Genomic DNA, 12397 nt, shown 5'->3' with positions numbered 1-12397 from the left:
AGCACGTTGTGCCCAGACCAAAGGCTGAGCCCTGCCCTTGAAGATGGCCTTGGGTGCCTCCGTGGAGTCCACTTGTCACTGTGTCCTAGGGCCTGTAGGAAGCTTATTCTAGGGACCCCACAGGCATCACCACATCCTCCTTTTCTCTACCGTGTTTCCAAGTCAGCTGATCCAAAAGGACACTTTTTCTGCTTATCAGGCATATGCTTAGACGCTTTAATGGTTTCTAGCACTTTCTTAATCAAACTTAAGTCTTTTCCCTTCAGATTTCATGATCTAAAGTGAGCACACCTCAATCTAAACCCAAAATTTACCAGACAGTCTACTTTTAAAATGTACCTCAGACTGAGCCGTCCCTCCCTCTGGTTCCACTGGTGTGAGCCTCTGCCACGTCCTGCCTGGACTATGGGGGCCTCCTCACAGGCTCTTACCACCAACCCCTAAAGCATCCCACCCATGTCCTACAGGGTCCTTCCTACATGATCTGGGTGCTGCCAACTTTGCTGAGCACATCTGCCACTCGCCCCGAGGAGGAGGGTGACTGTGGCCGCCTCCACCTCTGAACTGCTGGCCAGTGTTGTCCTACTTGCCATACCCCAGGTGTCTGGAAGGCTCACTTCGTTCTCCTCAGATGAGCTGCCTCCCCAGCCGCACTATAAACCATAGCTCTCCTCGCCTTACCTAGGCCCTTCCCGGCTCCATTCTGCACTTATCCCAACTTCTCATGTGTTCTTTGCTTGTCTTTCTCCTGAGCTTCAAGAGGCAGGGACCTGGTGAGGGTCTTGGCTGACTCCCCCAGCACTGCCGGGCGCTCTGAGGTTTGCTGGAGGAACGACACTGCTCCCACGGATGCCTCGCCTCCTTTTGTTTCTGATTTTCCACACTCTCGTGTTACTACGTCCACTCCATGCAACCCCAGAGGAGGAACTCCAGCAAGATAAAGTCCCCAAATGTAGCAACTACTCACTCATTAATGCAACCTAGGTCTGCCAAACTGAAAATTAAAAACTAAACAGAAATGTCACAGGACTGGTTCACACACTGCTAGTGTCTCAGGTGGGAGCAATCTGTGGTAGCACACCACCTGAGGATGCAGCCTCCAGGAGACGAGCGAGTGCCACGCTTCTGTTGTCTACACACCTGCCTGCTGGTATGCGGTAATCCTCAAGTAATCAACTTTATTACCAAAGATCCAAAGTAGGTAAAATCACCAACTTACTTAAATTCTTCTTGTTTCTGTTTCTTGTAGTCTTGTCTGTATTTTGTAAAGGCATCAAATAAATGATAAATAATTTCTGCACTAAAAATTCTAACTCCTAAACTATCAGCCATTTCTTGTGCATCCCGTTCAATTCTCACATCAAAGGCCAAAATTACTGCATACCTGAAAGGTTAAAACACATCAAAGATTATTCAATAAAATATAGACCATGTCATAACAGTTCTACTAAGATAAAATATGTAGACAATACAAAAGCCTTCACACCAGAAGAGAAATTACTTACTGAGGATCATGTTCCAACATCACCGAAGCCTTCATAACATCTTTTTTATGGACTGGACCAATGTTAATTCCTGCATACTGTAAAAAAGGAGTTTCCTAGTTTAACTGCCTGTGTCAGGTAACAGGAACAGCACCACAAACAAGGCCTACCACTGACTCTTGTGGAGGGTGGGTACCATTACTTACGGGCACTTCTGATGTTTTCAAAAATTCAAGTAGCGCTTCCAAAGATCCTAGTGTAGATGCCTGGACATAAACTCCTTTCTCTTCTAATTTGATGGCATTCAGTGTCTGCTTTAACTCATGGATCAGTTCATCCTTGAAAAGAAATTACATTTGACAAGCTTATAAGTACATCTCTATCTCAGCAGCCTAAAATTAAACTGTTTCCCTTTTTGATTAAGTATTCATCTGAAAATAAGACACCAAGGCTTAGGACGGGCAAGGCACAGCAGAACCTGTATGGGAAAGGAAGAGATCTGGGGGCTATAGCTGAGCTGTATCCCTCTTCACCTCTGTCTATGTTAGGTTTACTAATGTTGAAATATGTTTAACCTCTGCATTACTTGGCAGAGTAGATGGGTGAATGGAATGACATGATAAATAAGAATCTTCTAAAAGTTAAAAGTACTACACGAATGTAATATGTTACAGTAGCCCAAAGGTATTTAATGATGAAATATCCTAATTTCAGCAGCCCTTTACTCCACCATTGTTCCTTTGAAGGTGAAGAGATCTGGACCAGAAATAAGTAAAACAACCATGTTGAAGCCATTAAAGATGCACAAGTCCACCCATACTCAAGACTGGCCAGAGGGATGCCTGCCTTGTTTTCATGGGCCCTAACGTAGCTAATTCCCTTACTACAGTGACCAGGTGCTGCCTAATGAATAATGGTCACAGTACACGAGAAGAGCCACATGCTGGGAACAGTGGTATTTTCTCTTTGGTAAAAGAATAACTACGTCTCAATGTTTGCTTCTGTGAAACTCTGCTGGGCTCACATCTGCCATCTTTTTCTGAAAATAGTCAGACAGGCTTTAAAATGACTCCCAGAACCCAGTAAGAGATTTTTTTAGTTCTGTCTATATATCTGAGTATCTTTAAAAAAAATACATAAATAAAAATAAACAACTTCTTCTAGCTTCTGGTTCATTTTCTTATTTAAATAAAATGTTCTAACTTTAATGTGTATAAATGATCATTTATGCCAACTCATGATTATACAAACTGAAGTAATTTAAAAGCATCAGCTGTTTGTTAAGAGGCCAGCAGTTAAGTCTTCACGAAGGTCCCCATTTTATTCCTTATTCTTAGCATGTGCTCTACTGACACAAAGTACAACTCAAAACAGCTTTGGAGAAAAAATAAACTTACTTTAAGAACTGGGATTTCATCTTCTTTATAAGCTACGAGGAGGGGTAAACCAGCCAACGTTTTTTCCAGGTCTTTTCCAAGAATCTTTACCCCCTGAGCTGCTTCTACTTCTTTATGCTTTTCATATTGGTTCTACAGAGATCAAAACACTTGTTACCACATTTATTTGAAAAGTGGTCAGTGGTAAATGATGATGTAAGATGATACTGTCATGACCTTGGGACAGGGAAAGATTTCTTTAAACTAGATACAAAAAGTAATAAACACAAATGAAAGACTGATAAACACAACATTAAAGTTAAGTAATTCTGGTTCTAAAGATACTATAGAATGAGTAAAAAGACAAGTCACAGAGAAGATGTTACCATACATACAAACCAATAACAGACGAATAACTAGCTACCAGTGTAGAACCAAAACAATGCAGTATTAATTTTTATGAGAAACTTAGTTGGTAAATAAGGACTTTCACACATCTCTACTCTGATGGATGGTCCCTCCTGTATGTGACAGCTAAAATAAAGTCAGTGAAGGGTGTGTGTTGTGCATTAAGCCAGGTGGCTCTCAAAGTAAGAAAACAACCTCAGCAGAATTTTTAAACACTGTGCAAGTCCCCATGTGCCAACGCTTACCACCCTGACTTACCTTTACTCTTAACTCCTTCATAGGAGGAGGTAACAGGAGGCCTCGAATCTGGGTGACAATGGGCCCTTCTACTCCAGGAACAATAATTGTATCTCCTTCCTTCAAACGCCCATTGATCAATATTACATCTATAGTGGTGCCCATTCCTGGGAGAGCCTTAACCTAAGAGACATTATTGCAAAGGGAGTGAAATAGAGGCTACAATGCACCATGCTGATTAATCCGAAGTAGTAAATGTCCCACCCAAGAACCCTGTTGGGGGGGTGGGGGTGGGAAATAAACTGAAAAGCTGACCATTACCTCCATCACCTGTGCTCTCAGCTCTTCACAGTGTGCAAGTCTCTTACTCAACATGGTCTGAGTTAACTCGACAAGAAGGTAGATCAGACTTCCCATGCCATCACCAGTATGTGCAGAGGTAGGTACCAAAGACACAAAAGTACGGGGATCTTTATTCTCATAAAACAAAGCTGCATTCAATCCCTAGAGACAAAAAAGCAAAGTCATTCCCACAGGCTGAGCGGTGGAAGGAGGTCTCCAGAACAGAAATGACTAACTAGAAGCTGCATGAACAATGGCTCGTCATTCTGAAAATTCTTCAAAAACTCTTAGGTCATGTATATTCTAGAGAGGTATTAACCACATTACAGAAAAGTAGTTTCTTTCCAAGTCAATTTGGTTTTTAAAATTTAAACATCCAGACTACAAAGAGAGGTCTTTGAAATAAAGATTTAAAAAGAAAAAGGAAGATGGGAAAAGAATAAAAAATGCTAACTGCCATTAACAGGGGAATAGAACGAGTATTAATGAAAATACTGACTTAATTATAAGACAATGTAAAAGAAGAAAAAATATTATGATATAGTCTCTTCATAAAGAAAGGAAAACTTTTTTACCTGCTGTGCAAATTCCACAATAATAGCCTTTGCTCGCTCCTCAAATTCATCTTTTGTATTCTTTTTCTGCTTCTTTAAAGTAGCAGCCACATCAGAGTCGGGGCTCTTTTTCCAATCATACAACCTATCAATCTGGAAAAGTTTTTCGCATAAGAAACATCTCTAAAGCACTCACAACACTCAGGAAGTTAATTAAGGTTAATATAAAAGTTTCAGAAAATTCTAAATGTGTATCACATATATCTGGAAGAGTGTGTGATACTCAGATATTTCATTGTACCAGAAACCCCTCAGAGTCGGCTTAATTGCATCCCCTCTTAAATTAGAAACGGAAGCACCACGCTGCCCACCAGCCTCCAACCAGTTTGACAGGCTATTTTTTGCAAAAGATGAAAAACTAGAATTATCCTAGGAACATTAACATATGTTGGAATTCCAAAATGGTTTTGTTAAGTAGTAGACAGGAAGAATGATTAATTACAGCCAAGTACCATCACCAGGAAAATTACATATGAAAAATATACAAAACAGAAAATAATCTATTTCCCCCCACTTTTCAAAAGAGTGATGATAACTGGGTGTAAACAGGAAGATTATTTAATAGTAAAAACAAACAAAAAGGCATAATATGTTGGCTCAGTCCAGGATGATAATATAAAGAAGTAGATCAATCTGAATGCTATCAAGAAGAAAATGAGTAAGTAGAAACAGCCCCAGAAATGACAATGATGGTATATAATTAGCATATGAAGGCCTTAAATAGTTATTATAAATATTCTCAATGACTTTAAAGGAAAAACATGTAACATGTAGAGCTAAAATATATATATATATATATATAAAAAACATGAAATGAAAAAAGAAAAATCACTGGATGAGCTTAAGCAAATTACATACTGCCAAAGATCAGTGACTCGGAAAGTAAAGCAAATAAAAACTATCCCAACTGAAGCACACAGAGAAAAAAGGATGGAGAAAAGAAAAAAACTTCAGTCACTATGGGATGATGTTAATAGAAGTAAAGTCCTAGAATTCTATCAAACACTTAAAGAAGGAAAGAGTAAGAAAAGAGAGCAGAAAAATAACTGCACAAGTAATGACCAAGAACTTTCTAAGGAAATCAAACCAACTCAAGCAGGATAAATCTAAAGAAAACTCGTACATAATCTCACTGACAAAACTTAAAGAAAAAGTCGTTTTAAAAGCTATCAAAAAAGCCCACATTACATACTGGGGAACAAAGAAAGAGTAGAAACAAAAGCCAGAAAATGAAGATGATGAAGGAAAAAAATGTTTTTTAAACCTAAAATTTTATATAAAGTAAAACTACTCTGAAAATATTTTTACCTAAATGATGATAAAAAAACACAATACGTCTAAGCAGTGCTTTTAACAGTGCTAAGCATACCTTTAAATGCCTATATTAGAAAAGAAAAAAATACCTGAAATCAATGATCTAAGCTTCCACCTTAAGAAACTGAGAAAAAGAACAATGAAGACAAATGTAAGTAGAAAGGATAAAAACCCTGAAATCAATGAAATACAAAGTAGACAAACAATAGAGAATATCAATAAAACCAAAAGCTGATTCTCTGAAAGACACAAATTTCTATCCTAACAAAAGAAAAGTAAAAAACCTAAATAACCTAAACTTACTTAAAATTCCATGCTGATGTTGCTTTACTAGTGAATCCTATCAAACACTTAAAAGAATATCATTTCCACACAAACCCTTTCAGCAAACAGAGGAGGAAATACTTCTCATTTATGAGGCCATTACTCTGATATCAAAACCAGATGAAAGATATTAAAAGAAATCTACATACCAAAATCACTCAGGAATACAGACACAAAAATCTTCTAAAAAAATTTAGCAAATCCAGGGATATGTGTATAAAAACAGATGATTGAACTTGGTGTACCCCCAAAAAATTATAAATAAATAAATTTTAAAAAAAATTTAGTAAATCAAATCCAGCAATACATGAAAAATATACTATGATCAAGTGGGGTTTGTTCCAGTAATGCAAGGTTTAACATTTAAAAAATCAATAGTAAACGGGCTTCCCTGGTGGTCTGATGGTAAAGAATCCACTTTCCAATGCAGGGGATGAGGGTTCAATCCCTGGTCAGGGAACTAAGATCCCACCCGTGGGGCAAATAAGCCTGCAAGCCACAACTACAGACCTCACGCACCTCAACTATAGAGCCTGCGTGCTGCAAACTACAGAGCCCACGTGCTCTGGAGCCTGCACACCACAACTATAGAACAGAAAACCCTCATGCCACAACTAGAGAGAAGCCCATATGCCACAATGAAAGATCCCACGTGCCACAACTAAGACTCAATGATTAATTTTTAAAAATCAGTAGTAGAGAATAAATGGTGTTAGAACAACTAGACGTACGCATGCAAAACACTGAATAGAGACACAGACCTTACACCCTTCACAAAAAAATTAACTCAGAATGGATCACCCAAATGTAAAACACCAAACTCTTAAAACTCTTTGACGATAACAAGAGAAATCCCAGATGACCTTGGCCATGGTGATGACTATTTAAATACAACACCAAAGCACCAAAGGCGAGATCCATAAGGGAAAGAACTGATGACCTGGACTTATTAAAATTAAAAACTTTTGCTCTGTGACAGTCAAGACAGATTACAAAGCACAGACTAGGAGAAAATGTTGGCAAAAAAACACATCTGGATAAAGGAATGGTATCTAAAATAAATAACTCAAAATTCAACAATAAGTAAATAAAGAATCCAATTTAAAAATGGGCCAGCAAGTCAAAGCCACAATGAGGTATCACCTCACACCGATCAGAATGGCCATCATCACAAAATCTGGAAACAACAAATGTTGGAGAGGGTGTGGAGAAAAGGGAATTCTCCTGCACTGTTGGTGGGAATGTAAGTTGGTACAGCCACTATGGAAAACAGTTTGGAGGTTCCTTAAAAAACTACAAATAGAACTACCATATGATCCAGTCATCCCATTCCTGGGCATATACCCAAAGAAAACCATAATCCCAAAAGAAACATGTACCATAATGTTTATTGCAGCATTATTTACAATAGCCAGGACATGGAAGCAACCTAAATGCCCATCGACGAATGAATGGATAAAGAAGATGTGGCATATATATACAATGGAATATTACTCAGCTATAAAAAGGGATGAGATGGAGCTATATGTAATGAGGTGGATAGAACTACAGTCTGTCATACAGAGTGAAGTAAGTCAGAAAGAGAAAGACAAATATTGTATGCTAACTCACATATACGGAATCTAAAAATGGTACTGATGAACTCAGTGACAAGAACAAGGACGCAGATACAGAGAATGGACTGGAGAACTTGAGGTTTGAGAGGGGGCAGGGGGTGAAGGGGAAGCTGAGATGAAGCGAGAGAGTAGCACAGACATATATATACTACCAACTGTAAAACTGATAGTCAGTGGGAAGTTGTTGTATAACAAAGGGAGTCCAACTCGAGGATGGAAGATGCCTTAGAGGACTGGGGTGGGGGGGACTCGAGGGGGAGGGGAGTCAAGGAAGGGAGGGAATACAGGGATATGTGTATAAAAACAGATGATTGAACTCAGTGTACCCCCCCAAAAAAAAATAAAATTAAAAAAAAAAAAAAAGGGCCAAAATGCTTAACACCTCATCAAAAAAGATACAGAGATTGCAAATAAGTACATGAAAAGATGTTCCTTCCATATCTTATGTCACCAGGGAGATAAAAATTAAAACAAGATACCACTAAGTGCCTATTAGAATGGCCAAAATCCAAAACACTTACAACACCAAATGCTGGTGAGGATGTGGAGCTTATTCACTGCTGGTGGAAATACAACATGGTACAGCCTCTCTGGAAGACAGTTTGGCAGTTTCTTATAAAACTCAACACTTACCATATGGCTAGCCATCATGCTCCTTGTTATTTACGCAGGAGTTGAAAACTTACATGCGCACAAAAACCTGCACACAAATGTCTACAGCAGCTATGTCCATAATTGTCAAAACTTGGAAAAAACTAAGATGTCCTTCAGTGGGTGAATGGATAAATAAACTGGTTCATCTAGACAATAGGATTATCATTCAGTGCTAAAAGAAACTATCAAGCCACAAAAAACACAGAAGAAACTTTAATGCCTATTACTAAGTGAAAGAAGATAATCTGAAAAGGCTACACACATACTGTAGAGTTCCAACTATATGACTACTCTGGAAAGGGCATGACTATGGCAACAGTAAAAAGATTATTAGTTGCCAGGGGGTGGGAAGTGGGAGGATGAATAGGCAGAGCACTGAGGATTTTTAGGGCAGTGAAGATACTGTATGATTCTATAATGGTGGACACATATTATGATACATCTGTCCAGACCCAGGGGATGCACCACATCAAGAGTAATGCTAAGGTAAACTACAGACTTTGATTATGTCGGTGTAGATTCATTAATTGTAGCAACAGTACCACTTGGGTGGGGTATACTGCTAATGGGAAAAGCTATGCGTGTATAGGGGCAGGGGGTATTATCAGAAATCTCTGTATTTTCCCCTCAATATTGCTGTGAATTTAAAACTGCTCTAAAAAAACGAAGACATATTTTTTAAATAGCAATAAACTTCTCACACTCTCAACAAGGATGAATTCACAGCAGCATAATGTTAAATATAAAAAGCCAGACACAAAAGTTTATTCTGTTGAATTTGATTTACATGAAATTCAAGAAACAGGCAAAACTAACCCATGAGCATAGAATTTGCAACAGTGGTTGCTAAGAGGTGTTGGGAATTGATTGGAATGGGGTATGTTGGTACTTCCGGGGTGATGCAAAGTTTTATGTCTTAATTTGGGCTGTGTAACAAGGATGTATACATTTATTGACACTCATTTCGCACTTAAGTTCCGTGTGTTTCGCTGTATATAATTTTTACCTCAATTTTAAAAATAAGGATAAAGCAAATTTACAGAAACAATAAAAATATCTGTCACAACTTTTCCACCTGATGATAATAATAAAGTGTTTTGAAATCTTACTTTGATCAGATACTAGTCTTATCACTTGATGTGTTTTATTGCCTCTAATTCTTATAAAAATCCAGTAATGCTCAATTTTGCAGACAAAAGGAGGCTAATTAAGGTCCCTCTTTATATAGTTTGAAGTGGCAAAGCCAGGATATGAACCCAAGAGTCAAACCCTGGAAGCCAAGCTCTTCACCACCACCTCATCCTGCTGCTAACTCAGAGCTCTTAGGATGTAGTTTCTCTGGAGACAATAATGAAACTGGGAAGCGCAAGTGACTAACATAGTGCCTGTAGAGGAAAAGCAGACTGAGATCCTGTTAGATTGTCATCTTCACTAGAAAAGTTCTAGGAATAAGGAACAAATGGAGATGTCCGAGACAGAACTTACACTGCAATTTGGCAGTCACCATGCTTGCTTAATCCAGATTTGCCCACCACTGGCAAATTCACGCTCAAGTCAGAGGCCAAAAGCATAGGCTTGTAGAAAATGCCTAAGGGAGGACCTGTCTGTATTTGAACAAGGTAACTATTATTTTAAAGAATAAATGAAGATTCAAAATGACCTTCATAAATTAAGGAAACTGGATGAAACACAAACAGTTAAACTCCTAGAAGAAAAAAAAATTAACAAAATGAAGTGGAAGGCAATGGTCTATCAGGTGTGTGTACATTGTACAAAAAAAGACTTGGAAACTATTATAAGCTCAAACTGAATTGGAGCAACCCATGAAATCTTCTTTCTCCAAAGTTAACACAGTAGTTGGTAGTAACATATGGAAAAGTCCCATTACCTAGTAGGCACGCAGTAAAATCCTGTCATTGCTATTTAACAGGACTCATGACTTAGAAAAGATAGAAAGTAACCCTATTTCTGCAGCTAGTACAGATCAGAGCTTAATGAGAATTTTCCTCTCTCCTTTAAAAAAAAGTGACGGGACTTCCTAGGTGGCGCAGTGGATAAGAATCCTCCTACCAATGCAGGGGACATGGATTCGATCCCTGCTCCAGGAAGATCCCACATGCCACGGAGCAACTAAGCCCGTATGCCACAACTACTGAGCTTGCACTCTAGAGCCCATGAGCCACAACTATTGAGCCCACGTGCCACAACTACTGAAGCCCATGAGCTAGAGCCTGTGCTCTGCAACGAGAAGCCACCTCAGTGGAGAAGCCTGTGAACCACAATGAAAAGTAGCCCCCGCTCATGGCAACTAGAGAAAGCCCGTGTACAGCAATGAAGACGCAAATAAATAAATAAATAAATAAATAAATAAATAAATAAATAAATAAATAAATAAATAAATAAAAATTCAAAAAAGTGACAAACTTAGAAAGAGTTCAGTTCCTAAATGTCCATCAACAGATGAATGGATAAAGAAGATGTGGCACATACATGCAATGGAATATTACTCAGCCATAAAAAGGAACGAAATTGGGACATTTGTAGAGACATGGATGGACCTAGAGACTGTCATACAGAGTAAAGTGAGTCAGAAAGAGAAAAAACAAATATTGTATATTAACATATGTATGTGGAATTTAGAAAAATGGTACAAATCAACTGGTTTTCAAGGTAGAAACAGACACAGATGTAGAGAACAAACATATGGACACCAAGTGGGGAAAGTGCAGGGGGTTGGGGTGGGATGAATTGGGAGATTGGGATTGCCATATATACATTACTAATAAGAAAAAAATATCAAACTGTACACTATATATATGCAGTTTACTGTATGTCAACTGTATCTCAATAAAAGTCTTGAAGAAAAAAAAAATGGTTCAGTTTACAAAGATCTTCTAGTGAAACTGGGGCTATAAAGAAGGCTTAGTGGTCAGTCTCCCGTAGATGTGTCCAAACCCATAGAGTATATAACACCAAGAGTGAATCCTGATGTAAACTATGAACTTTGGGGAATAACAATGCATCAATGGAGGTTTGTCGGTTTTAACAAACGTACCTCCTCTTTGGTGGAGTATGTTAATAATGCGGGAGGTTGTACATGTGTGAAGACAGGGGTATACAGGAAATCTGTGTACCTTCCCCTCAATTTTGCTGTGAACCTTAAAGTACTCTAAAAACAGGGACTTCCCTGGCGGCGCAGTGGTTAAGAATTTGCCTGCCAATGCAGGGGACATGGGTTCGATTCCTGGTCCGGGAAGATCCCACATGCCAAGGAGCAACTAAGCCCGTGCGTCACAAGGACTGAAGCTCATGCGCCTAGAGCCCGTGCTCCGCAACAAGAGAAGCCACCACAATGAGAAGCCCATGCACAGCAACGAAGACCCAACGCAGCCAATAAATAAATTTTTTTTTAAAAAGTGCTCTAAAAACAATAAATTCTTAATAACAAAAAGTAAATCTTCCCCCACCCCACATCAACAGGAATTCATGCTGTTACTGAATAAAGGAGAAAAGCCACATGGACATATCAAGAGATGCAGAATGAGCATCTGACAAAAATCAACAACCATTCAAGGCTTAAAACAAAAAGCAACACTAAGCAACCTAGGAATAGCAGAGAACTTCCTCAACTTAATTAAGTGCATTTACAACTGACATGATACTTAATGGTAAAAGATGGATAACTTTCCCCTCTAAGATGGAGAAGAAACAAGGATATCTGTCACCACTTTAATTCAACATTGTTCTAAAAGGTCTAGTTAGTGCAATAGGAAGAAAAAAATTTATAAAGGATACAGATAAGGGAAAAAGCATAAAAGTTTTTATCTGCAGATAACATAATCAAGTATATAGAAACTCCCACACGAGCTACAAAAGAAGCTACTAGGCCTATAATCGGTGAATTTAAAAGATCACACGATAAGTCAACATATAAAAATCAACAGTATTTTTATTTAAAACTGACAATTAGAAATCCACAATTTTAAACTGCTATTTACAATAACAACAAAACCATGAAATACTAGGAA

The 12397-nt window shown here is 38.4% G+C and overlaps 1 protein-coding gene across 2 annotated transcripts in view; it reads right to left on the bottom strand.

Moving 5' to 3' along the window:
• The window catches only part of EIF5B (eukaryotic translation initiation factor 5B), a 69742-nt gene that overhangs the window by 3085 nt on the left and 54260 nt on the right, over positions 1 to 12397 (bottom strand). For both annotated transcript variants that reach the window (XM_057740534.1, XM_057740536.1), the window contains exons 15-21: positions 4423 to 4554; positions 3827 to 4009; positions 3527 to 3688; positions 2882 to 3013; positions 1691 to 1822; positions 1506 to 1582; positions 1220 to 1384 (exon numbers count right to left, since the gene is read on the bottom strand). In XM_057740534.1, coding sequence (XP_057596517.1) covers positions 1220 to 1384; positions 1506 to 1582; positions 1691 to 1822; positions 2882 to 3013; positions 3527 to 3688; positions 3827 to 4009; positions 4423 to 4554 — 983 coding nt within the window. The remainder of the gene's footprint in view (positions 1 to 1219; positions 1385 to 1505; positions 1583 to 1690; positions 1823 to 2881; positions 3014 to 3526; positions 3689 to 3826; positions 4010 to 4422; positions 4555 to 12397) is intronic.

Source organism: Hippopotamus amphibius, chromosome 7 (assembly GCF_030028045.1).
Source record: "Hippopotamus amphibius kiboko isolate mHipAmp2 chromosome 7, mHipAmp2.hap2, whole genome shotgun sequence".
Taxonomy (NCBI): domain Eukaryota; kingdom Metazoa; phylum Chordata; class Mammalia; order Artiodactyla; family Hippopotamidae; genus Hippopotamus; species Hippopotamus amphibius.
The sequence above is the reverse complement of the archived record's forward strand: the minus strand, read 5'-3'. Positions and strand labels throughout refer to the sequence as shown.